This window comes from Thamnophis sirtalis, unplaced genomic scaffold, assembly GCF_051295495.1.
Source record: "Thamnophis sirtalis isolate CommonGarterSnake01/CBP01778 unplaced genomic scaffold, rThaSir2_p1.2 scaffold_4, whole genome shotgun sequence".
Lineage (NCBI taxonomy): Eukaryota > Metazoa > Chordata > Lepidosauria > Squamata > Natricidae > Thamnophis > Thamnophis sirtalis.
The window spans coordinates 7,940,068-7,964,703 of record NW_028261384.1 but is presented as its reverse complement, the minus strand read 5'-3'; the positions used below and the strand labels follow the sequence as shown (position 1 = coordinate 7,964,703).

Here is a 24,636-nt window from a genome sequence, read left to right as displayed (position 1 = left end):
CCGGCTGTTGGTCCGCTCCGAAAGCTCACCTCTGCTGCGCGGGTTGCCTGACGGACAAACCCCGGCGGTAGATAGCCAGCCGGCTAGCAGCTCCCAGTGTCCAGATTACACCGGGACGCCTGGAGAGCTGAGCCTTTCTGTCCCGATGCAGAGTGGCGAAGGAACTTAATGCTGCTAGAAGGAAAAAATGGTCTAGGCAAGGAACAAATAAGAAATAAAAGGGAACCGAATGCTGTAAAGCAGTGGTCCCCAACCCCCGGTCCGCGGACCGGTGCCGGGCCGCGGAGTACCTGGCACCGGGCCGCACAGCGGCCGGGGGCCATGATCGCGAGGGAGGGGAGGTAAGCTAAAGGGGCGTGAATTAAGGCCGGGCGTTCGGTTGCTGAGCAGCGCACGCAAATTGGTGGCTGGGGTGGCCGGGCGCGTGCCTGGGACGGTGTGCGGAGCGGGGCCACCGGACTGAGCCTCTCTCAGAGGCGGTTGGTGGGCGTGTGCCGTCGCGAGGTTTCGCCGCGAGGAATGTGAGAAGCCCAGGTGGTTGTTTCCTCCCCCCCTCTTCCCCGCGAGCTCTCGCCGGCGCCGGGCTTTCCCCTCGCTCGTCTGCGGCCGCCGTTTTTGTCTCCCGCAGAGGCTGTTCCCCGAACCACCACCACCACCACCAACCCGGCCTCCCCTGTCAGCGCCCCGCGTCATGTCGTGATCTCCGGGCGGACGTGTGAGACCAGGGAGGTGGCGGTGACGGCGGCTGCTGCTGCTGCTGCTGCAGCCGCCGATGGGGCTGCTCCGGATTATGAAAGTCGTGGTTGTGTGTGTGTGAATGCGATTTTCGCTGGCAGAGCACTCGGGCCACAACATGAGTGATGTCAAATTGACCACGCCCAACCCAGCCCCACAGGGTCAAACACAATCCTGATATGGTCCTCAATGATATCGAGTTTGACACCCCTGCTTTAGATCCTGATAGTGTTTTAATAGACATAAAAAAGATGAATAAAGACTAACCTCTATGTTATTTTTATGGAAGGCCTGCCTGAAAGTTATAATGGTAGATTGTCCACAGATTTAAGCAGGCGAACACCCTGAGAACAGGGGCATATCAGAGAATGCAGACTTGAGAATAACCTGTCAGGACATGGTAGGACTTCCTCTAGCTACCTTAGAAAGTGCCTTCCTTGTTACAGACCTAGGCAGTGTATTAACAATTTATCCCAAAAGCGCAAAAGCTCCTGGGCCGTGCGCAAAGGCTCCAGGGAAGAGACGCCCTCCCACCCCTGCGCGCGCTCAGCGGGCCACGGTAAAATTATCAAAGGCTGACTGGTCCGCGGCGATAAAAAGGTTGGGGACCACTGCTGTAAAGGATACAGGTAAGAAAAAGAAGAGAGACTAAAAAGATGTCCTAATGAGCAATGGACTGAATTGAAAAACTGAAGATACCGGGAGAACAGGAGGTGTGGTCAAGAATTTCAATCCAGTCCATTGGGCAGAAGGACAGAATTTAACCCTTGCTTGAACTCTCTTAACACCCTGTTAAGAAACACCCTGTTTTTGGCCCGTTTTCAGCCAAAAGTGCTGTAGGAGGCCATGGAGGGGAAAAACAAAGGGCGTGTGGGGCGCACATGGCTTGTTTTAGCCAGCAGAGGAACCGTGGGCTGCTCTATGGAGATTTCAGGCCGACCCCGCCAACTGGATTTAAGCACTTCATGGGCCATATCCGGCTCATGGGCTTTGACTTTGACACCTCTGGTCTAGTCAGAGGCCAACAAATTCAATTTGTATATCTGCAGATGTTGCCCTGATGTTACTTCTCAAGTGCTTTGCCCAACCAGATATCCCTTTGAGGTGCTGGGCTATTTACCCAGAGCCAAGGTGGCGCAGTGGTTAAGGTGCAGTACTGCAGGCAACTTCAGCTGACTGTTATCTGCAGTTCAGCGGTTCTAATCTCACCGGCTCAAGGTTGACTCAGCCTTCCATCCTTCCGAGGTGGGTGAAATGAGGACCCGGATTGTTGTTGGGGGCAATATGCTGACTCTGTAAACCGCTTAGAGAGGGCTGAAAGCCCTATGAAGTGGTATATAAGTCTAACTGCTATTGCTACCCTCCATAAATGTTAGCACGGATAGGATTTTTTTTTAAAACAGGAGAGATATTGAATTACCTGGATCCATGACTCTCTGGACAGGAGGAGGAGGAGGAGGAAGGTGCAGAGAATTTTCTAATGAATAGGGAGTCACACTTTGACTGGAGATGTAACCCAAGCTCTCGGTTTCTTCAGTTTTGGGATGAGGTGCCATCAAGGAAGCCTAAAATAAACGAATCCATTTTGACCTCCTGTGACCTTACCCCACTGCCATTTGGCTGCCCTCTAGGAAGCTTCTTTCTCTGCTGAACAACACAGGAGGATGGCTGAGTTCACAGATTATTCTAAACCAGGGGTCCCCAAACCTGGCAACTTTAAGACTTGTGGACTTCAACTCCGTGAATTCTCCAGCCAGCTGGAGTTGAAGTCCACAAGTCTTAAAGTTGCCAAGTTTGAAGACCTCTGTTCTAAACTATAACATGATTTAGTCGGGTTCAGTTTGGCCAATCAAATGCATTGTTGATTAGATTTTACATCCTGCCTTTCGCTCAGGAACTCCTCACCATGTTGGATGGAACACTCCTGTTGGCTGGGCTGAGGGCAGAGAGCAACAGGCCCAGAATTTCTCAGGGAATTCCATCGTTGTCCAGAGAACTGAATTTATGTCTCCTAGTCCAACATCTTAACCTTCATACTGGACTAACCTATGTTTAAGAAATTACTGGGTTAAGATGACAGTGCAGGTGGTTCTCTATTTATGACCATAATTCAGCCCAGACTTTCTGTTACTTTGAGACATTTGTTAAATGAGCTTTGCCCCATTTTACAATCTTTCTTGCCAAGTTGTCAAGCGAATCCCTGCAGTTGTAAAGTCAGCAACACGGTTGTTAAATGAATCTGGCTTCCCCGTTGACTTTGCTCGTCAGAAGGTTGCAAAAGGGGATCACATGTCTTTGGGACACTGCAACCGTCATAAATATATATACGAAGCATCCAAATGTTGATCATGTAACCATGGAGATGGTACAACAGTATGGAAGTATGAAAGATGGTCATAAGTAACTTTTTTTAATGCTATTGTAACCTGAAACGGTCACTATATATACTGTTGTAAGTTGAGGATTATCTGTAATTGGGACAGGGAATTCCTTAGGTCCTAAAATGCAGGGTCCTAAAATACAAATCTTCTCTACTTTACATTAAGTGAAGACTTACATGTAGTGTGGCAGGGTGAGGTATTATTTACCAGAAATAGAAAAGAGATGGGAATTACATCGACTCTCTTCTTTTTCAGAAGCTGTCAAGAAATTTCTCCTTAGTTCCAGGTTGCTCCTCTCCTTGATGAGTTTCTATCTGTTGCTTCTTGTTTTGCCTTCAGGTGCTTTACAGAATAGCTTGACTTCCTCTTCTTTGGGGCAGCCCTTCAGATATTGGAAGACTGCTATTGTGTCACCCCTAGTTTTCCTTTCGTTAAATAGACCCAGTTCCTGCACTGTATAGCTTCCAGACTCCTAATCTTTTTGCTCTTTTCTGCACCCTTCATAGTCTCAGTATCTTCTTTTGTATCACGTGACCAAAATTGGATGTAGTATTCCACGTATGGTCTTAGCAAAGCAGCATAAACGTTCACCAGAATATTTAGGCCTCCTAAAATAACTCAGGCAAAGCAGAGAAGGTGGTGAATGAAATATCAGAAATTTAATGCATCCATTTTATGCCACGGTTCTTGGGCTATCAACCTCTGCATTTCAGCAGAAAGAACCCGGAGGGGTTAAAAAACTGCTAAAAAACTGGAGGAAGGGGCTGCGGCAGGGCTGAGATACCCACTCCAGCTATAAATTTGCACCCAAGGTACACAGGAGTTACCATATTTTTCAGAGTATAAGACGTACCCCCCCCCCAAAAAAAGAGTATGGAAATGTTGGCGCATCTTATACACCGACTTCAGCCATTTTTGGCCTCCCAAAGCCCTGCCCCTGCATCCGATTTTGCAAAAAACGGGTCATTTTTTGCAAAAACTGAGGGTTTTTTTTTGCCTTTCCTCAGGCCCCAGCAACCCTCTGCAGGCTTCAGCAGGGCTGGTAAAAGACAAAAATGGGGGTGTTTTTGCTTTGCCCCAGCCCTGCTGAAGCCTACAGAGTGCTGCTGGGGGCTGAGGGAAGGCAAACACTTTTTTTTCTTACTTACCTCTTCGAAGTTTGATGTGTCTTATACACCGGTGCGTCTTGTAGTCCTAAAAATACGGTAACTAAGCCATGTCCAGAATGAAATCTCCTTACCTCCATGTAGCCATTAGCTGGGGATTCTGGGGGTGCGTCTCTGGAGGGCGAAGACGAAGAGATCTCTGCTGCTCTCTTTGGGGTAGCAGCCTGTGTGGGAATTCGGTGCAGGTAGCCGTATCCAATGCCACATCCTAAGCTGCAGAAGAAAGCAAATGTTGTCGGAAATAGGGTGCACACTCTGATTTTTAAAACCAGGAGAACTGCAAACAGAAACCCCAATATTAAGAGAAACTCTACTTTCTGCATCTTCAAATGTTTTATTAGTTTATCCGACTATAAAATACAAAGGAAAATGAAAATAATGGGAAACAAGAGGAAAAAGAGGAGAAAAGGGAAAGTGTGGGGTAGAAGGGGAAAAGGGGGAAAAAGGGCTTTTTAGCACAAGAGAAAATAATATTAAAGGCTGAACTTTTTGCTTTTACACAATAATATGTGCAGGTAGTCCTCAACTTACAACAGTTTGTTTAATGACCATTCAAAGTTACAACGGCACCGAAAAAAGTAACTTAAGAGTGTTTTTCGCACTTACGACCATTGCAACATTCCCAAGGTCACATGCTCAAAATCCAGATGCTTGGCAACTGATTCATATTTATGAAGGTTGCAGTGTCCTGGGGCTATGTGATCCCCTTTTGTGACTTTCTGACAAGCAAAATCACTGGGGGAAGCCAGATTCACTTAACTGTCGTGTTACTGCAGTGATTCACTTAACAACTGTGGCAAGAAAGATCATAAAATGGGGCAAACTCACTTTAAAAATGTTTCACTCAGCAACAGAAATTTGGGGCTCTGTTCTGGTCGTAAGTCAAGGACTATCTGTATTAGCCATTTCTACAACAACAACAAATCTATCTAATCCGCAAAATCAAAATTTCACTTTTTTTTGCAATCACAAGTACAAAATCCAGAAGCAGTTTCCAAATGAAAACATAATTAGGTATGTTCTTTTCTTTGAATAAAGCAATCAATTTAACCATCTCTACTCCCCACCCACCCCTTGCTACGGGAAATAATGGTATAGGAAAACTCAACTTTTCAGTGATCGCAAAGCGCTACTAAGTCTTTGCCCCACAGACTCTATAGACACGTGATGGCGAACCTATGGCATGCGTGCCAGAAGTGACATGCGGAGTCATGTTGCCTGGCACGTGCGGCGTCACCCATTCCTCTTCTGGGTTTCTGTCACGTATTCGCCCGTGATGATCAGGTGGCTTTCGTGCGTGTGGCAGAAACTGGAAGAGCTGGCATCCCGTTTTCTGGTGTGAGCATGCATGCCGGCCAGCTGATCATCGCACCTCCATGCCACCAGTAACTGGAAGACTAGCTGGTGCCCCAAGGGCTATATTACAGTAATCTAGTGTGGACATTATTATACCATTCCAGACAAATGATTGCCCAATCGCTTCCCAAAAGTCTCCAGCGTTGGCGCACCCACAACTTCTAGAGACAAGATGTTCCACTGATTAATTGTTCTCACTGTTAGGAAATTTCTCCTTAGTTCTAGGTTGGTTCTCTCCTTGATTAGTTTCCACCCATTGCTTCTTGTTCTACCCTCAGGTGCCTTGGAGAATAGTTGGACTCCTTCTTCTTTGTGACAGACTCCCGAATACTGGAAGTCTGCTATCATGTCACCCCTGGTCCTTCTTTTCTCTAAACTGGCCCTACTCAGTTCCTGCAACTGCTCCTTCATATGTTTTAGTCTCCAGGTCTTTAATCATCTTAGTTGCTCTTCTCTGCACTTTTTCCAAAGTCTCAACATCTTTTTTGTAGTGTGGTGACCAAAACTGTATAGCAATAGCAATAGTTAGACTTATATACCGCTTCATAGGGCTTTCAGCCCTCTCTAAGCGGTTTACAGAGTCAGCGTATTGCCCCCAACAACAATCCGGGTCCTCATTTTACCCACCTCGGAAGGATGGAAGGCTGAGTCAACCCTGAGCCTAGTGGGATTTGAACAGCCAAACTGCTGAACTGCAGTCAGCTGAAGTAGCCTGCAGTGCTGCATTTAACCACTGCGCCACCTCGGCTATAGTATGACAGGTGTGGGCCTACTAAGGCTTTATAAAGCAGTGTGGGCCTACTAAGGCTTTATAATATTTCACGTGACCAAAACTGTATAGTATTACAGGTGTGGGCCTACTAAGGCTTTATAAAGCAGTGTGGGCCTACTAAGGCTTTATAATATTTCACGTGATTTTGATTCTATGTTACCTTTCTACATGAGAGTAAAAAAAGGTGGTTTTCTAATATGCCATAATGAAACCCAGCTGCCAGCCGGAGAGAAAGATTCTGCCTATGCATGGCACACCTATTGAAACATTCGACTGATGTCAAAGAAGGAAGAATGGAACAGAAGGGAGTCATGGTGGTTTTTCTATGCACTTAATGCAGACTGTAAGGGGAAAATCCCAGCTCAACCAGCCCCCACCCCAAAGAAAACTTCACAGACTATTCCCAAAATGTATTATGCCTCCCAGCACCTCATGGTTGTGTGATCAAAATTCTGACCCTTGGCGACTTTTATCACGGTTGCAGTGTTCCCTGGGATCACATGACCCCCTTTTGCAACCTTCTGACAAGCAAAGTCAGTGGGGAAGCCCAATTCACTTAACAGCCGTGTTACTAACTTAACAACTGCAGCGATTCCCTTAACTACTTCACTACAATTGCAGTGATTCAATGAACAGAATTGTGGCAAGAAAGGTCGTAAAACACAACTCTCTTAACAACTTCCTGGCTTAGCAACAGAAATCTGTTACCACCAGCTATCCGGTTCCTGGAATTCTGGGAGTTGAGGTCCGCCAGGCTTAAAGTTGTCAAAGTTGGAGACTCCTGCCGCTAGGAGGCCAAGCATCTGCCTGATCTTGCCCACATCTCATAACTCACTCACATAACTCTAAAGTCCTACCTTCCTTCTCCACCCCAGGCTCCGTTGGGGGTTACAAAAACCTCTCGGCAGGAATCCGTTTCTGTGTTATAGACCACTAGCTTCAGAGGCTTCCCCTCATGGGAATCAATCAAGGAGAAGAAATCCTCAGACTGAACAAAAGAGAGATCCACCATTCAGAGTCCGCAGCAACATGCCCCCCCCCCCGCCTTCTTCCCCTTTATACCACCACCAGCCATAAACTGTTAGGGGAGAGAATGTACAGCCTGTTCTTTGATCAGGGAGACTGCCCTCGTCAATGGGTTTTCCAGGACAATGAAGGAACCAGTCAAGATCTTTGGGGGGCCCTTTCAATTCCATTTCTTAAAAGGTTAACTGGACCACAGTTTATTAAAACTGAGGCCTTTAGAAGTGACTTGGATGAGTAACGAAATGTCTCTGTTTTAATAAAGTTTGATCCCGTTGCCATGATTTAACCTTTTAAGATACTTTTGGCCTGGATGACTGAGTCTTCAATTGCATGTTTCAATTCTAGTTTTAGGATGCTGTGCTCTCCATGCCATCCTTTAAAAAAAATGCCTCAAAATGCCATAACGCCATGTTTTTCAACCCTGCAACTTTAAGATGTCTGGACTTCAATTCCCAGAATTCCCTAGCTTAGCATGCTGGTTGGAGAATTCTGGGAGCTGAAGTCCACCCATGCTGGCTAGGAGATGCTGGGGGTTGAAGTCCACTCATCCAGGCTGAGGGATTCTGGGGGTGAAGTCCAGACATCTTAAATCAATATGTAGCTCAGGGTTGAACTTGGTAGCCTTTGGTGTTTTCTTGCAGAAAGTTCATTGGCGAAGTAGGTAACTTCAGAAGTGCTTCAGCACCAAGGACTCCGCAGATGTCTTAAAGCAGCCAAGTTTGAAAAGCACTGCCATAATAGGAGAGGATTTCTTTTTTTTTAGGGTGAAGACTTCATGACTTGTGAACATGGAGAAAAGAGAGTAGAGATGTCCACAGGGGATGGGGAGGGAAGAACGGGGAGGGGGGGCTATTACATCTTAAATTCCGTCCCTCCTGTACATCCATCGTGATATCAAATGTACATATGAAGCAAGCGGAGCTTGCATCATGATGGGACAGTACTATTTTCATGTTTGACAGCCAGTTTTAAAAACTTTTAAAGAGATTCAGTTAATTAAAAAAAAATCCCTGAAATCCTGATCAAGAGGCAAAGTTCTAGCAGAAAATTAATTGCATTCAAGTCAACGTTTCCCCTCTCAACAGAACTGGAAGGGACCATGGGGGTCTTCTAGTCCAACTCACTGCTCAAGCAGGAGACCCTATACATTTTGAGAAGATGACTGTCCAGTCTCTTTTTAAAAACCTCCAGTGAAAAACTTCTTACTCTTAAGTTCATGGGGACCCTTAAAAAGGTCTGTGAACCAGTTTGACAAAACCTAGCCTAAAGTATTAGGGCCCATAAGAACGTCTGTCTGGGAAAGCAAGAAAAAGCAGGAAAAAGGGGTATCCAATCTTTAAGACTTGTGGACTTCATGCTAGCTGGGGAATTCTGGGAGTTGAAGTCTACAAGTTTTAAAATTGTCAAGTTTGGACGTGGTTGGTTTAGAGCAGGGGTGTCAAACTTGATTTCATTGAGGGTCGCATAGGGGTTGTGTTTGACCTTGGAGGACAGGAATATGGGGGGGGGCATGCTCTGGGTGAGCATAACCATAGTGGGTGTTTGACACAGGTACAAGATACGTTTTTCCCTTTCTTTTCTTTCTTTTTACAGTTCTTTACTATAACCATTTTCCTATCTCTTCTACCAGGTATTACAGGCAAATTATTACTTATTCCTCATACTCCGCTAAACTTTGTATTTCTAAATTTATTCCCCATAGTTTAATAGTAAATTGCTTTTTCATTTTTTTATTAAACTAATAATAAAAGTACAATAGCATAAATAACATGATAATATAAGATCTAAATGCAGAGGTAATTTTCCAGGATAGTCAATAGAAATGACTGCCAATTATAGATTGTTCATTGTAGATTAAATGGAACTACAGTAGGTAAAATCTGGCATTAAAGTGTAGTATTAAAATAGGATATTGCTTGTTTTCTATCCAGATCAGGCACTTACTTGAGGCCACATAATTGTAATCCAGTCCAATCCATTCCTCCTGCAGCACTCTGCTGGCCAAAAACGGGCCGCATGGAGGCCGCACACCACCTGTTTTCAGCTGGCAGTGTGCTCTGGCGGCCAGGAAGGCCAAAAACAGGCCACACAGCGGCCTCGTGGGGCCTCCATGTGGCTTGTTTATCAGCTGGCAGAATGCTTCTGGAGACTCCAGAAGCACTCTGCCAGCTGATAACAAGCCACACGGAGGCCCCTGGGCCCATTTTGGCTGGCAGAGACACCGCATGTCGGTCCTTTGATATTTCCATGCCGGTCCCGCAGGCCAGATTTAAGCACCCCATGGGCCAGATCCAGCCTGTAGTCCTTGAGTTTGACACTCCTGGTTTAGAGACCCAGGAAAGGGAAGCCTGAAAATGGCAGTCCCATGTGCAATGATCTCTCTTCCCCACTACGTTGTGGTTATTTTTGCCTTTTGCATGAAACTCTTGGCAGCCAAGAGATGGACCCTGAAACCAAAGGAGAGTTTTATGCACAAAAATGCTTCTACAATAAGAAATCAAGCACAAGAGAAGATGGAGGGAACCAAGTGCAGAGCAATGCAGAAGCCTAAGAAATATTCACAGCCATCGTCACCAAAATCCAATCTCTCCTGACTTTATAACTCTTCTGAATCTTTTACCTCATGAAGTATCTGATCCGATCCAATTATATAGTCAGAATGGGGTTTCAGGCCAGCTAAGGCTGCTGGAGAAGCTGGCTCCACATCCTAGACAAGAGAGAAAGACCATAGTTATGGCTACGGACCATGTTACTCAAGCATAAAGGTAAAGGTTCCCCTCACACATATGTGCTAGTCGTTCTGACTCTAGGGGGCAGTGCTCATCTGTTTCACAGCCAAAGAGCCAATGATGTCCGAAGACGTCTCCGTGGTCATGTGGCTGGCATGACTCAACGCCGAAGATACACAGAATGCTCTTACCTTCCCACCAAGGGTGGTCCCTATTTTTCTACTTGCATTTTTTGTGTGTTTTCAAACTGCTAGGTTGGCAGAAGCTGGGACAAGTAAAAAATAAGCATATTCAATGCTTAATGTTATTATTACATTTTTATTAGAAAATACATTGAGGGGAAAACGAACAGGTCCACTATATTCAACTTTTTAATATACTATATAATTCTAAGATTAGAGGATTAATATCGATGTGAATGATGTTGCAAATTTTGATGGTTATTGCAGAGGTATCTGTACCCAGATGACACAGTTTAATGAGAGATTAAACTTCCCATCTTTTCGCCCCAAAACCATGTAAGTCAGTTGGGCTAAGATGAGTGACTCACCCCAGCAGTGCTTCTTAGCAGCTAAAATCTGATCATCCAGCTGTGACTCGAGATAACAACCAATCAGGACCAGCAATCACAGAAAGCCCAATGCAACACGGAGATTCGCTTTCCTGCTTACCAGCACGTGCCAGACTTGTTCATTGGCGCCTTGGAAACTGCAGAATCGCACACTGGACCCTAGCAGTCCCTGCCCTCCCCACATATTGCTAGGGATGACCTCCACTTCGCGCACTTTCATCGTTTTTATGTTGTAGACTTCCAGTTTCACAGCTTTCTCGACGTTGGCTTTTAGTAGATCTTTCAGAGTATCGCCTTCTTTATTCTATATGCAGGGGAGAGGGAGGGGGGAAATTAAGGTCTTGTATCTGGACATGGCAGCAAACACAGGGGAAAAAAACCTGGCATCTGTGGCCAATAAAGGCAGGAAACAATCTTTCTTTCTTTCTTTCTTTCTTTCTTTCTTTCATTCATTCATTCATTCATTCATTCATTCATTCATTCATTCATTCATTCATTCATTCATTCATTCATTCATCCAAGAAGAGAGCAGCCAAGGAGGTAGAGAATCATGATCCTCCTTCACTGGGGGAACATATCATTCAGACCACTTGCATTGCGTAACCTGACGGGGGTTGTGTTCTTTGAGATGTCTAGAGCAGTGTTTTTCAACCACTGTGCCGCGGCACACTAGTGTGCCGTGACATAGTGTGAGGTGTGCCGTGGGAAAAACACCCGCCGGCATTGCGTCCCAGCTGGCGGGCAGAGGCTGAGTCGGCCGGCCGGCCTCTCCCCAGCTACCTCGGCCGCGCCTGGTGGGGGGCGGGGAGGCGGCGCGCTCCAGGCCACCCCGCGCCCCAGCCGCATCCCCGGGGCCGCAGGAGCCGCCAGTTGGGAGGAGCGTCGCGTCTCGTCGCCGGCCGCCTCCGGGATTGCTAAAAATAGCGGCGGGCGGAAGCAGGGAGGGTCTCAGGCTCCGTTGGAGGGTGGCCCCTCTGCACTGCGCTCGGGGCTGCTCTGGCGGCCGTCGGGCCCCATTGGACCCTCAGCACTCTTGCCACGCGCACCCCGCTCCCGCCCACTCCCCCCCCACCGCCAATGCGGGGCCCTGGTCCCAGCGCCCATTGGATTGGGCCCGGGGGCTTCCTCCTTGCGGGAAAGTGGCGGCGACTTTCTCTCGCTCGGTAACTCTGCCTCCCCCCCCGCCGGAAGGAGGAGAGCTGGGGAAGCAGAGCGCGGGGTCACTGCCGCTCGTGGCCGCGGAAGCTCGCGCGGTGGCAGCTTCAGTCTCCTCCGTTCAGCCTTCTGGCCCAGCCAGAGAGGAGCCCCGAGGGCCAGCAAGAAGGAATTAACTAGAAAATGGGCGGGGGGGGAACAGAGCTGTGGGGGACTAGTGCTCACAGAGCCCCCAACTCCCCCCTGAGGCTCTGCTGCCTTCGGTGAGAGATCTGGCCCTCTGGAGCCTGCAAGCGTTCCTTCCCTGCCCTTCTTTCTTAACAACCAACCTGCATTTCCTTTACAACGGCAGTTGGGACCGTCACTAAGCAGCACCTGCCTGTGACATTGCACTTCCTGACTACATCATGGATGCCTTGCAATTCTGGTCCCAAATGCCATTGTAAACGGAGCCCCTCCTGCCCTACTGGAGGCCAAGAGCTTGGGTGGAAGGGGATGCTGGGCAGGGGTCTGAGCTGGGCCTGCATACAGAGGCCAAGAGACCCTCCCAGCCAGCCCCTGCCCCCAGGCTGCACTTGCTCCCGCCAGTCGGGCCCAGAGACAGGCAGGGCCCACTCGGCCAGGGATGCAGCTGCAGCTTCTGCCGCTTTCTTTGAAAACAGAGATTGACAAGGAAGTTCCCCCTCTGAGACCATGGGAGTTAGGATCCCACCTCCACAACCAGCCACAGGAAAGGCTCTTCAGGGGGTCCACTGAGAACCCAAGCCCAGGGCTGCTTTCTTTTACGCACACCACACACACACACACACACACACACACACACACAAGCAGACAGTTCACCAGACCAAGAATCAGCCCCTGCTGCTGGGCAAGAGCAGAGGTCAGCTGGGGCCGCATTAGCAAACGATGGCTGGACAGTCTTGCTTCCCAACCTTGGTTGACTGAAATAACACACACACACACACACACACACACACACACACACACACACCACTGAGCTGGCCTTCCACTGTGGCCTGGCAGGGAGGCTCCTTACTCAGTGTTGACCAGGGTGCACCATTTTCTAATGGTGGTGTGCCTCGTGATTTTTTTCATGAAAAAAGTGTGCCTTTGCACAAAAAAGGTTGAAAAACACTGGTCTAGAGATGGTTATCTTACCAAGGGACTTTAAAAGTGCACAGGTTTAACAGTACAGATTCATTAGACGTTGCATTAGGAAAATTGCTTTGGTTTTAAAAGTTGCACTTATAAAGTATCCAGGTGTTATGATGCTCTACCAACATTTCCATGGAAACACCATGGAGAGCTTGTTCTTTCTTTCTTTCTTTTCCTTCCTTCCTTCCTTTCTCTTTCTTTCATTCATCCATTCACTCACTCACTCATTCTAGAAGGGCAGCTATCCTTCCAGCTCAGTTCTTTCCAAACCTGGAAAGAAATTTAAACTTTAATTTTGCAGTTATTGATGGAAAGTCCCACTCAACCCACTTCCAGATTAAATACAGACTTATCACTCATTTGGTGACAGTTTAAAGTTACAATGCCATTGAAAAAAGTGGCATGATTGCCTTTCACACTTACAACCATTGCAGCACCCCCCAAAATTCAGATGCTTAGCAATTGGCTCATGTTTATGACAGCTGCCTTAAGCTAGAGGTCGTGGGATCATCATTGGTAACCTTTCTAGCAGACTTCCAACAAGCAAAGTCAATGGGGGAAGCCAGATTCACTTAAGGAGCGCAAGACATTCACTCAACCATTGCAGTGATTTGCTTAACAACTGTGACAAAAAGGTTGTTAAAGTGGGCACAACTCACTTTAACAACTATCTTCCTTAGTAACAGAAAGTCTGGGCTTCATTGTGGTCATAAGTTGAGGATTAGCTATACTGTAAATTGGTGTAAATTTACTGACCAATTTTATTTGGGGTTAGTTAAAGTTAGGATGAAGTGTAGCAACATTAGTATTTATTTTGGTTTGGGAGGTTGATTTTGTCAACAGATGTTTGCGGTTTAAAAAAATAAAAATAAAAAATTTGGGAAATTTGTGTTGGCAAATTCAGATGGTTATACATACGAAGCTTCTGCTTTAGAACAGGATCTGCATAAGAAAAGTCCAATATTTCTGTCCTGTCCTGGTATTTTGTTTTTTAGAATGCAGTGCTTGAACCTAAGTCATTTTGTCAACAACACTATAATCACAGGCGAAATGTGAAGAAAGCATCTTTTAGCCCAAATATAAAAACATGACTTCTAAGCAAATAGGTCTGGGATAACAAAGGTAACACAGGTCAGCAGTTCATTTGGGGACCATTCAGTTACAACGGCACTGAAAAAAAGTGACTTATGACCGTTTTTCACTTTGTGGCATCCCCATGATCATGTGATCAAAATTCAGAGAGTTAGCAACTGACTCATATTTATGACAGTTGCAATGTCCTGTGTGTTTGTGCGTGTGTGTGTGTGTGCGTGTCCGTGCGCGCGTGTGATGTGATCTCCTTTTGCAACCTTCTGACAAGCAAAGTCAATGGAGAGAGCCGAGGTGGCACAGTGGTTAGGGTGCAGTACTGCAGACCACGTCAGCTGACGGTTATCTGAAGTTCAGCGGTTCTAATCTCACCGGCTCAAGGTTGACTCAGCCTTCCATCCTTCCAAAGTGGGTAAAATGAGGACCCGGATTGTTGTTGGGGGCAATATGCTGACTCTGTAAACCGCTTAGAGAGGGCTGAAAGCCCTATGAAGCGGTATATAAGTCTAACTGCTATTGCTATTGCTAATGGGGAAGCCTGATTCGCTTAATAACCGTGCTACTAATTTAACAACTGCAGAGATTCACTTAACAACTGTGGCAAAGAAAAATTGTAAAATGGGGCAAAGCTCACTTAATAAACATCTCAACTTAACAACAAAACTGTTGGGCTCAGTTGTGGTCATAAGTCGAGGACTGCCTGCACTCAAGATGACAGATTGCCACGTTGACTAAACGAAATAACAGCTGGAAGCTACCAGCTAGCCTTCTTTCTCATCTCCGCACACCTTTGTCAAGCAGCTTTTAATCTGTTAATTATTACCAATAAGGATTACAGTTGGTCAAATATTGCGAACTGATTTTGGTGATTCAGCAAAGAAGTCAATGCCCTCCCTTCTCCTCCCTCCAAAGCTTTGCCAAAAGGGGCAGCTTGATTATACCTAACAGGTTTCAATACTCAAAAATTCAAAAGATGCCCTTAAGCAAAGATGCCGAGAAAATGAGGGACGAGTCCTCACCCACATAATAAGGTTGTCATTTCAATAACCGTTACAGATGATCCTCGACTTACAACTGTTCATTTATTGACCATTCAAACTTGCAACAGTACTGGGGGGGGGGGGAAATGACTTACGACCATTTTTCCTACTTATGACAGTTGCCGCATCAGTCATACTTTGGGTGCTTGGCCGCTGGAGTGTATTGAGGGTGGTTGAAGGGGTCCTGGGAGTATCACTTGCAACATCCCTAGGGAGCTTCTGACAAGCCAAGTCAGAAAAAGCCAGATTCACTTAATGACCAAGATTCACTTAACCACTGTTGTGGTTCACCTAACAACTGTGGCGGGGAAAAAATTGTAAAATGAGGCATGACTCATTTCATAACTGTCTTACTTAGCAATGGAAATTTTGGGGTCAATTGTGGTCATAAGTTGAGGACTACCTGTATTGGAAACTGCTAAAACTAAAGCTCATCCAAAGAACCCTTGAAAAGTGTTTGTTACCACTGTATTAATTGTAATTATAAATATATTATTGATTTTCATTTAAAATTGTTTTTATTGGGGGAGAGGGGGTTGCCTTGGAAGTGTGAATTTCTACATCATTTTTTTAAATTCTCTAAGCCAGAGAGAGTTGGTGAGAAAGAAAACAAGTAAATAAAATTAATGAAACATGTAACGAAAAGAAAGTTACGTTAATGGTGGGAGAATTTCACTTCAGCATCTGGTCCAGAGCTATTTCTCATGCCACGATTAAGTCTTCAAAGACAGGTAGCCATAAAAATTGGATTTTGCTTTCTAAGAATACATTTTAAAGAAGAAGAAGTTCTCACCCAATTCAGCTGCATCTCAATTCGCATTACAAGTAGTCTTCAGCTTACAACTATAATTGAGCCCAAAATTTCTGTTGCTAAGTGAGACCTTTTGTTAAGTGAATTTTGCTCCTTTTTACAAACTTTCTTACCACCGTTGTTGTTAAATGAATCACTGCAGATGTTAAGTTAGTAACACAGTGGTTAAGTGAATCCGGCTTCCCCACTGGCTTTGCTTGTCAGAAAGTCACTAAAGTGGATCGATCATAAGACCCCTGGACACCGTAACAGTCATAAATAGGAGACGGCTGCCAAAGTCATATGAATTCTGATCACGTGATCATGGGGATACTGCAATAGTTGTGTGAAAAAAATGGTCTTAGGTCACTTTTTCCGTTGCAACACTGAAAAGTCACTAAACAAACTGTTGCAAATCGAGGACAACCTGTATCTGCTATGAAGACAAGCACTGCACTGCCCGCGTCAAACTCTTAGCACCTGCATGGGGAAGGGACCGAAGGGCTGCAAGCCCAGCTTTTGCCTCCGCAAGCTGCACCTGACGGCACGAATGCTTTTCAGTCTCAAAGCTACCAAAAGGAAGGAAGAAGCAATGAATCCAGACCTTCCTAAAACCGGGCCGCCAATGGCTGCTTATACAGCAAACACTACAGACAATTTCCCAGCAGGTCAGTTTAGAACAACAAGAGTTCTGCCCATCATTTCCAGTTCTGGAAAGCTGATCTAAGAAGGGGACGTGTTTGGTAGATCAGATCTTCTTGTCATATCCTAAAGCAGGGGTGGAAAACTATGGCCCTTTTACGACCTGTGGCTCAGGAATTCTGGGTGCCTACCAGTCATAAAGGGGCCATACATAATTTCCCACACCTCCCTAAAGCAACTAGCTGAATTCCTGAGGTTTCTAAGATGCAATTGAGTTGGTGATAGGGAGCAAGAGGCAGGCTGCACCTACCAAGGCTGAAATTTGGTCTAAGGACTTCAAGCTGCAAACTCCTGCTTTGTATTATTTATATATCAATTCATTCCATATTTGATTTACTTTTTGTATTCATGATGTGCTTTACACAATCACGTATCAATACATCTAGAATGGAATAACAGAATAACAGAGTTGGGAGGGACCTTAGAGGTCTTCTAGTCCAATCCCCTGCTAAGGCAGGAAACCCTATACCATTTCAGAGAAATGGCTATCCAACATCTTCTTATGATGTTATGGCTATCTTAAAGACTTCAAGTGTTGGAGCATTCACAACTTCTGGAGGCAAGTTGTTCCACTGATTAATTGTTCTGTCAGGAAATTCCTGCTTAGTTCCAAATTGTTTCTCTCCTTGATTAGTTTCCATCCACTGCATCTTGTCCAGTCTTCAAGTACTTTGGAGAAGAGGTTGACCCCCTCTTCTTTGTGGCAGCCCGTCAAATATTGGCATATTTCTGTCATGTCATTCTTAGTCCTTTTTTTTTTTCATTAAACTAGACATACCCAGTTCCTACAACCATGCTCTTCATGTTTTAGTCTCCATGTTCTTCATGTTTTAGTCTCCAGCTCCCTAATCATTTTAGTTGCTCTTCTCTGTACAATTTCCAAAGTCTCAACATCTTTTTTATATCATGGCGACCAAAACTGGATGCAATATTCCAAGGATGGCCAAGACATTATAAAGTGGTATTAACACTTCATGTGATCTTGATTCTATCCCTGTTATTGTAGGATTGTGTTGGCTTTTTTGGTAGCTGCAGCCAACTGCTGGCTTATATTTAAATGACTGACAACTAGGACTCCAAGATCCCTCTCACAATTACTATATTAAGGCAGGCACCACCTATCCTGTGCAATTGATTCTTCTTGCCTAAATGTGGAACCTTAATTTTTTCATACTTCTTGCTTTTTTTTTACAGTAATTGTATATGGTGATCCTTATTCAGTCATTTGCTTATTGGCTGAATTTTCTACTAAAATTTCCAAAAACAGCAAAGTTCTGCTTGATTGCAAATGCTATCAGAAGACTCCCAGGTTTGATTGTTAAGCTGATTAAGGATACTGAAATGACATATCTATCATCTTTACAGGTAATCCTCAACTTACGATCATAGTTGAGCCCCAGATTTGTGTTGCTAATCAAGACAGCTTTTGAGTTTTGTTCCATATTACAATCTTTATTGCCAAATAAATATAGTTAAGCAAATTACTGTGGTTATTAAATGAATCACATGGTCATCAGGCAAATCCAGATACACACACACACAGACACACACACACAGAGAGACTTTATTTGTCAGAAGCTGCTGGGAAGTTTATAAATGGTGATCACATAACTCTGAGACACTGCAGCTGTCATAAATATGAGTCAGTTACCAACTACCCAAATTTTGATCATGTGACTATGGTCAGAAGGATGAAAAATCGTCATGTCACTTTTTTTCAGTAATCAAATGAATGGTTGTAAGTCTACCTGTATTTTTTAACCTACAGATTCACATGTCACTATTAATAATTGTTCTCTGTAATCTGCTTCTTCTTGTACTGTTTTTTGGTCTCTGACCATAACCTGTTAAAACTAAAAGAATCTCACATGTAATCCAAAGAAACAGAGAATGTTTGTTGAAGATCTCTATCTATTAAGAGATTTAAGAGGAAGAAGCCCAATAGTGGACATTATCTGGGAGTGAAAATTGACTGGAGCAATTTACAATTTCAAAAATAAAGTCAGTTGAACCACCAAGCGATATTTGCAAGAACACCGACACAGGCAAGTACACACATGCACACACACACACACACGCATACTGATACAGAAAACACTGGCTTTTCTTAGCTATTTACCAGTCTGGTATGTCCTATGGTAAGTATGAAATCAAAGAATGGCTCCAATCCAGCCTGCTGAGCAGGGGAATTTTCTTGAATCTGCAAAAATGGCAAAATTGACATATTGCATAAAACTGAACATCAGCAAAAGAATGCACTTCCTAAAGAAAGTTGGATGCTTAATGCAAAAAGTGCCTGAAATAAGCCTATGTACAGATTAACCATAAACATCTGTTATTAATAACTGGAGGAGTTTCTTATAATCTGGAGCCCCAAGACCAAAGCTGCCCAGCCCACAATTTGGAGAAGAGTTGTGGTGGCGCAGTGGTTAGAATGTAGTACTGCAGGTCTAACTCACTGCTCACTGCCAGGAGTTCGATTCTGACCAGTTCAAGACTGATTCAGCATTCCATCCTCCAAACCTTTTAGAGAGGGCTGTAAAGCCCTAGGAAGAGGCATATATGTCTAAGTGCTAGTTCCCTGTCCAAGAGAACAAGATCCAAGGCAATTAAAAAGGAGGCCAGGCCAGGCATTATCTCCTTTCATAGCAAGCTTCTTGGGGAGTTCACAATTTTGAGATTTTAATTCTTTTGCAAAAGGATCTCAATTTCTCAGACTTTGGGTTAAACATTCTCCACAGAACCTCACCTTAGTCTCAACATACACCCAGAGAATGCATTTCTGAATATTTCCTTTAAGTCAAGCTTGACGTCTGATGTATTTGTGTGCACACCCAGCAATACGGAAGGGCTTTGACTTTGCAGAAGCTTAACTTCTGAAAGCCACCAAGGAAAGGCAACATTACTGCCCCACAAGTTAAACATCTCATACCAAGACCTCGCCTAACACCCTCCCTTTTAAAAAAAAGAACAATAAATTAGTCATGACTCATAACTTCTGCACACAATATTAAAAAGGCACAGCACTAATCTTGCAAAGGCAAGACTTAATCATTCTGATCCACCCAAGCTACAGGATTCCAATCATCCCCAACCAATTTGACCACTGGGATAGAGATTGCAGAATGATAAATGTATTCAGAGATACATTCAGTGAGGAAGCAAGGAGACAGCACATCCATACCATATCGATGAATATTTACCCTAAATATCCATGCTTAAAGACATTTTACCCATGTAGTTGCCTCTATTGCCATTATCCACGTCATTTTCTCATCTTTCTCACCTCATAGTTTCTACTAGATTCTCCTACTGGTATATTATGATTATCAATTATTTGCATCTTATGATTTATGATTGTGTCTTATGATTCATGATCTATGACTTATCTCTATGATGTTTGTATGTACCCTAAGAGCTTATAAACCAGAGACAAATTGCTTGTGTGTCCAATCACATTTAGCCAATAAAGAATTCTATTCTACTCCATTTTATTTCATTTTTATTCCACTTTCATAAGTAACTCAAGGTGGCAAATATACATAATATGTCTTCCTCTTTTCTGCACAACAACCATCCTGAAAGAGAGGGATTGGCCCAAAGTCACCCAGCTGGCTTTATGGGACTCACTTTAACCACTACACCAAACTGGATATGGTATGATGCTTGCAAGATATTAACAAATTTAGTCATGTTTTATTTTCACCAATGCAAAATTCACCCTTGAAGCTGAGATGTACTTTTTAACAAAAAGGGCAAAATAGCCAAAAAATTAATAATTAGATTCTACACACAGAAGATAAACAGGCATATGGCAACAGCTGTTTTAGAATATAGTTAAGTTCTTTTTATACAATTTTGGTGGGTTACTTTTTAATGCTATTGCCTTTTGCAAACTGCCTGAACATTCAACAAAAATCAACTATGTTCTAGAAATAGGCAACATTCCTCTTTACAAAGAAAATAAATAGTTAGTAATCGGAAGAGCAACAAATTGAGGTATCAGGTGGCAGGGCAGGTTTTCTGTAATTATGAGCAAAGCTAAATGGCCCTGATGAGGGCTTGCATAGAAAACCAGCAAGGGAATTTCAGCTAGCGGGTCAGGCTGGAGAGACAGGAAAATACCCTAGAGGGTGACAATTCTCAAACTCTTCCATAGAGCTGTCAAGGAAATTACCCAAGTGGCCTTAGGGAAAGCCATTTAGGGGGTTCTGATCTTTTTCATTTCTCCAGCTTTCTTCCTGGATCAGGACTCTACGGGACTGGAATCTCCCATTGAGGCTGTGTGATGGCTGCTCTTCTGGAACGTTTTTCAGACGCAGAACAGGATGAAAAGACTTGAAATAAGGACATCACCCAGCAGTTTGGTCTAGTGTGGGTATGAGCAACCTGTGGCTCTGGAGCCAAATATGGCTCTTTCGTTCCTCTGCTGCAGCTCCGTGTCGGGTTATTCTACCACGTTTCCCACAGAAAACACCGGGAGTCACAAAACCTGGGTAGGCGTGACTGGGGGGGATCATGTGACTGGGTGGAAATGAGTGGCATTGATCTGGCCACACCCACCCATTTTGTGGCTCCCAGTGTTTTCTTTTCTGTAGGAAATAGGAGCAAATGGCTCTTTTGAGTGTTGCAGACCCCACTGGTCTAGTGGTTAAGTCACCAAGCTAGAAAGAAAGTGGCTGGAAAACAGGACCTGAGTTCAAGTCCTACCTTAGCCATGAAAGCCAGATGGGGACACCTTGGGCCAGTCGCTCACTCTCTCAGCCCAAATCACCCCACAGGGTTGTTGTTGTTATTGTGGAGGAAATAAGAGGAGGACGCCTTGTTGGATATGTCCGCTGCCTTGAAAAACATATATATATATATAATAGAGAGGGGATTATAAAATAAATAAAATTACACACAGCCTCACAGAAGGCGCTTCCCAAGATCCTTTTCCCAGCTGGTCACTTGTCACATCAAGAGGTATGAGATGAATGCCCATCATCCCCAGCCACTGGGTGAGAACAATGGGTACTGGGGTCCATCAACGTCTGGGGGGGAAGAAAAGCTTCAGGGGGGCCAGCAGCGGCTAATCTTCTGTGGAAGCCAATGCCCTCCTCCCCAGAGGGATTGGATTCATGCCCGTCCTTTCCACCCACTGGCTGGGGATGATGGGCGCTTCGATTTCGGACCGCCTACGCCCCAGTTTGGCTCCCTCCAGGGAAACGCTGCTTACCCCGTGCACATGGTAGCCCTCGGAGCCCCCATCGGGAACCTCGGAGCTGGAGCTCAGCCCCATGGCTGCCCGGTGAGAGGCACCGACTCAAGCGCTAGGAAGAAGAGGAAGAGACCCCGCCGGCTTCAATGGCTCCATCGCCACCGGTCGCCAAAACCACACAACTCGACAGCGTCCAACGCTGCAAGCCCTGACGCGCATGCGCCGAGAGCGGAGGCCGCCGGGAAAAGGACAACCAGCGAAGCAAGCCGAGCGACGCCACGCGCGCCTCATAGGCTGCAGCGCCCGTCAGTCACTCGCCTTAACGTCCCCAGCGGGGCTTAGCAACGAAGGGGAGGGGCGGGGAAAGGTAGCGTTCCGGATGCCGGAGAGGAGGAGGAGGAGGGAGAAGGCGAAATCCGCCGCTCTCCAGGAAAGGAAGGGCATGGCGGCGAGGAGGAGGAGCAACAGCAGCTCCTCCGCGATTGGTTGCTGAAGCCGTTCGTCTCGGGGCGGGAGCGGGGGCGGTTTGTTGGCGCGCGCTTTGTCGGTTAGGTCGGGCGTTGCGGTTTCGCTTCTCCTCAGAGAAGGCGCGATGGCTGTCGCGGACCCCCAGTCGATGGTAGTCTCCTCCACACGCTCCCAAAACACACGTGTTTCTGACATTAAAAAAAAAACACAGCTATTGAAAAACGGCTGGGAACACTGGCCGTATTAACCGAGCGATGGCTTCATATACCTTAAGGGCAATGCTTCTCAACTTCAGCAATTTCAAGAAATGTGGAAAGAAAAGATGCTGGCAGCTGAAATCCACATTTCATAGGTTACTAATAAGCAGTCAAAACATACTAGGAAACAAAACAATATAAATTGTAATGATACAAGCAACATGGTTATAGTCGTAAATGGGAGGAGATAGGTACTAGGAAGAATGAGAAGAGTAATATAGTCTTAGTAAATAGTTTGACAGTGTTGTGGGAATTAGTTTGGCAGAGTGAGGGCAAGAACTTGTGTCTAGTTCTAGTGTGCAGTGATGTAGTAACTTAGTGAGCAGAACCAAAATAACTTTTCAACTCTTTTTTTCATCTCAAGGCTAGAATTCTATACTATGCTCAGGAAAAATACTTCAACCATGTTATTCAAGCAACAAATGTTGAACTGTCCAAACATGCCCATGATCCAGTGCTGCTATTTTTCAAGGGTCTTGGAACTTTGCTTCTGGGTAATTAGTGAAAATGATTGTTTAAAATGAATTAGTTGTACTGAGTAGATACTGTAGGATTACAATTAACGTTCCTGGAACAGAAATTGGAAATAAATGTGGAAGGAGTGTTGAAAACTTTGCGTAGGTTAGAAATATTATTAATTTGCATTCACAATCTGACATTCTCTATGCAAATTAGTGTAAAGAATCAAGAGATCTGTGAACTAAAACTGGAAATTGAAAAACTAAAACAAAATCTGCTTGGTTTAGAAAACAGATGGGTAGTATAATTTGATAAGAGCAACCCAGCAAGTCAAAATTAATTTGAGCAAGTAAGTAGTTTAAAAGATATTATGAAATCAAATGATACTGAAATATCCCAAAGCAATAAGAATAAACTTATACATTAAAAGTATACAATTCCAAAAAACTAAAAGCCAAATTAGCAATATGAATGTATCATCTATACATTGATGTCATGAGAAAAATAACAAAAACAAAATATACAATACCAAGGATTGCAAAACAATATTAGATCATTTCCACCCAAGTGTAACAATTAAACCTATTTGCAGAGCTGATGTTGTATGAATTGTACTGAATACAGGATTAGCTTTGCTCTCCAAAATAATTATGTTTATAGACTTTAAAGAATAATAGAGTTGGAAGGGACCTTGGAGGTCTTCTAGTCCAATTCTCTGCTCAAGACTTATACCATTTCAGACAAGTTGCTGTCCAGTCTCTTAAAAACTTCAAGTGATGGAGCACCCACTACATATGGATGCAAACTGTTTCACTGGTTAATTGTTCTCACTGTCAGAAAATTTCTGCTTGGGTTCAGGTTGCTTCTCTTCTTGATTAGTTTCCATCCATTAATTGTATTGGTTACAGGTTTAACTTTGCCCTTCAAAGTAACTATGTTTATGATAGTTTCCAAGTGAAATCTATTAAAAATTAAAGTCATTGCTTTGGACCTTTACAGGCCGAATCCAAGAAGGTATCTCGCTGCTTGAAAATGCCCAGAAACGACATGCTGATGTTTCCTTATGCTGCCTTCTAGGTCTCATTTATGCTCACAAAAGATGTGAAAATATTGGTGAGTTATTATCTCATAAATTGTTTTAAATGAAAGATGTAGCATATTTTCAGGAGCTGTCTTGCAGTCAGTCAGATGAAAACCTGGTGAGGGAAACTTCTTTCTTCTTTTCTTTCTTTTCTTCCATTTTGATCCCTCTATTATAATGCTAAACTATGCAGAGGGAAAATAGGTTAGAAGACCTGAGAAAGACTGAGAAAAACCTGGCCAAATAAATATTGAGTTTCAGAGAAAAAATAAGATGGAACAAGCAGTTATTTTTAAATAATAAGTACAACAAATTGAAAATAAAGGTAAAATCGAAGACTTATTTAAGAACATTACAAACATGAAGGAAATGTTTTATGTCAAAAAGCTAAGGAAAACATAAAGAAGAGTTAGTGCAAGAATATTACCCAAAATATCTGCAAATCAATTAATTGTACATGGCTTGATAAATCAAAGACAAGTGAAAAGCTGGCCAAGAGAAGAA

General features: G+C 44.3%; 1 protein-coding gene across 2 annotated transcripts in view; it reads right to left on the bottom strand.

Moving 5' to 3' along the window:
• The window catches only part of GORASP1 (golgi reassembly stacking protein 1), a 31,857-nt gene extending 9,766 nt beyond the window's left edge, over positions 1-22,091 (bottom strand). Inside the window, exons 1-7 of one of the 2 annotated variants that reach the window (XM_014054625.2) lie at positions 21,886-22,091; positions 18,787-18,867; positions 10,837-11,040; positions 10,057-10,143; positions 7,268-7,398; positions 4,357-4,495; positions 2,156-2,300 (exon numbers count right to left, since the gene is read on the bottom strand). In XM_014054625.2, the coding sequence (XP_013910100.2) occupies positions 2,156-2,300; positions 4,357-4,495; positions 7,268-7,398; positions 10,057-10,143; positions 10,837-11,040; positions 18,787-18,867; positions 21,886-21,948 (850 nt within the window). In that variant the 5' untranslated portion in view covers positions 21,949-22,091. The remainder of the gene's footprint in view (positions 1-2,155; positions 2,301-4,356; positions 4,496-7,267; positions 7,399-10,056; positions 10,144-10,836; positions 11,041-18,786; positions 18,868-21,885) is intronic. The other variant, XM_014054623.2, reaches the window with a different exon arrangement.
• Between the last annotated feature and the right edge of the window lie 2,545 nt (positions 22,092-24,636).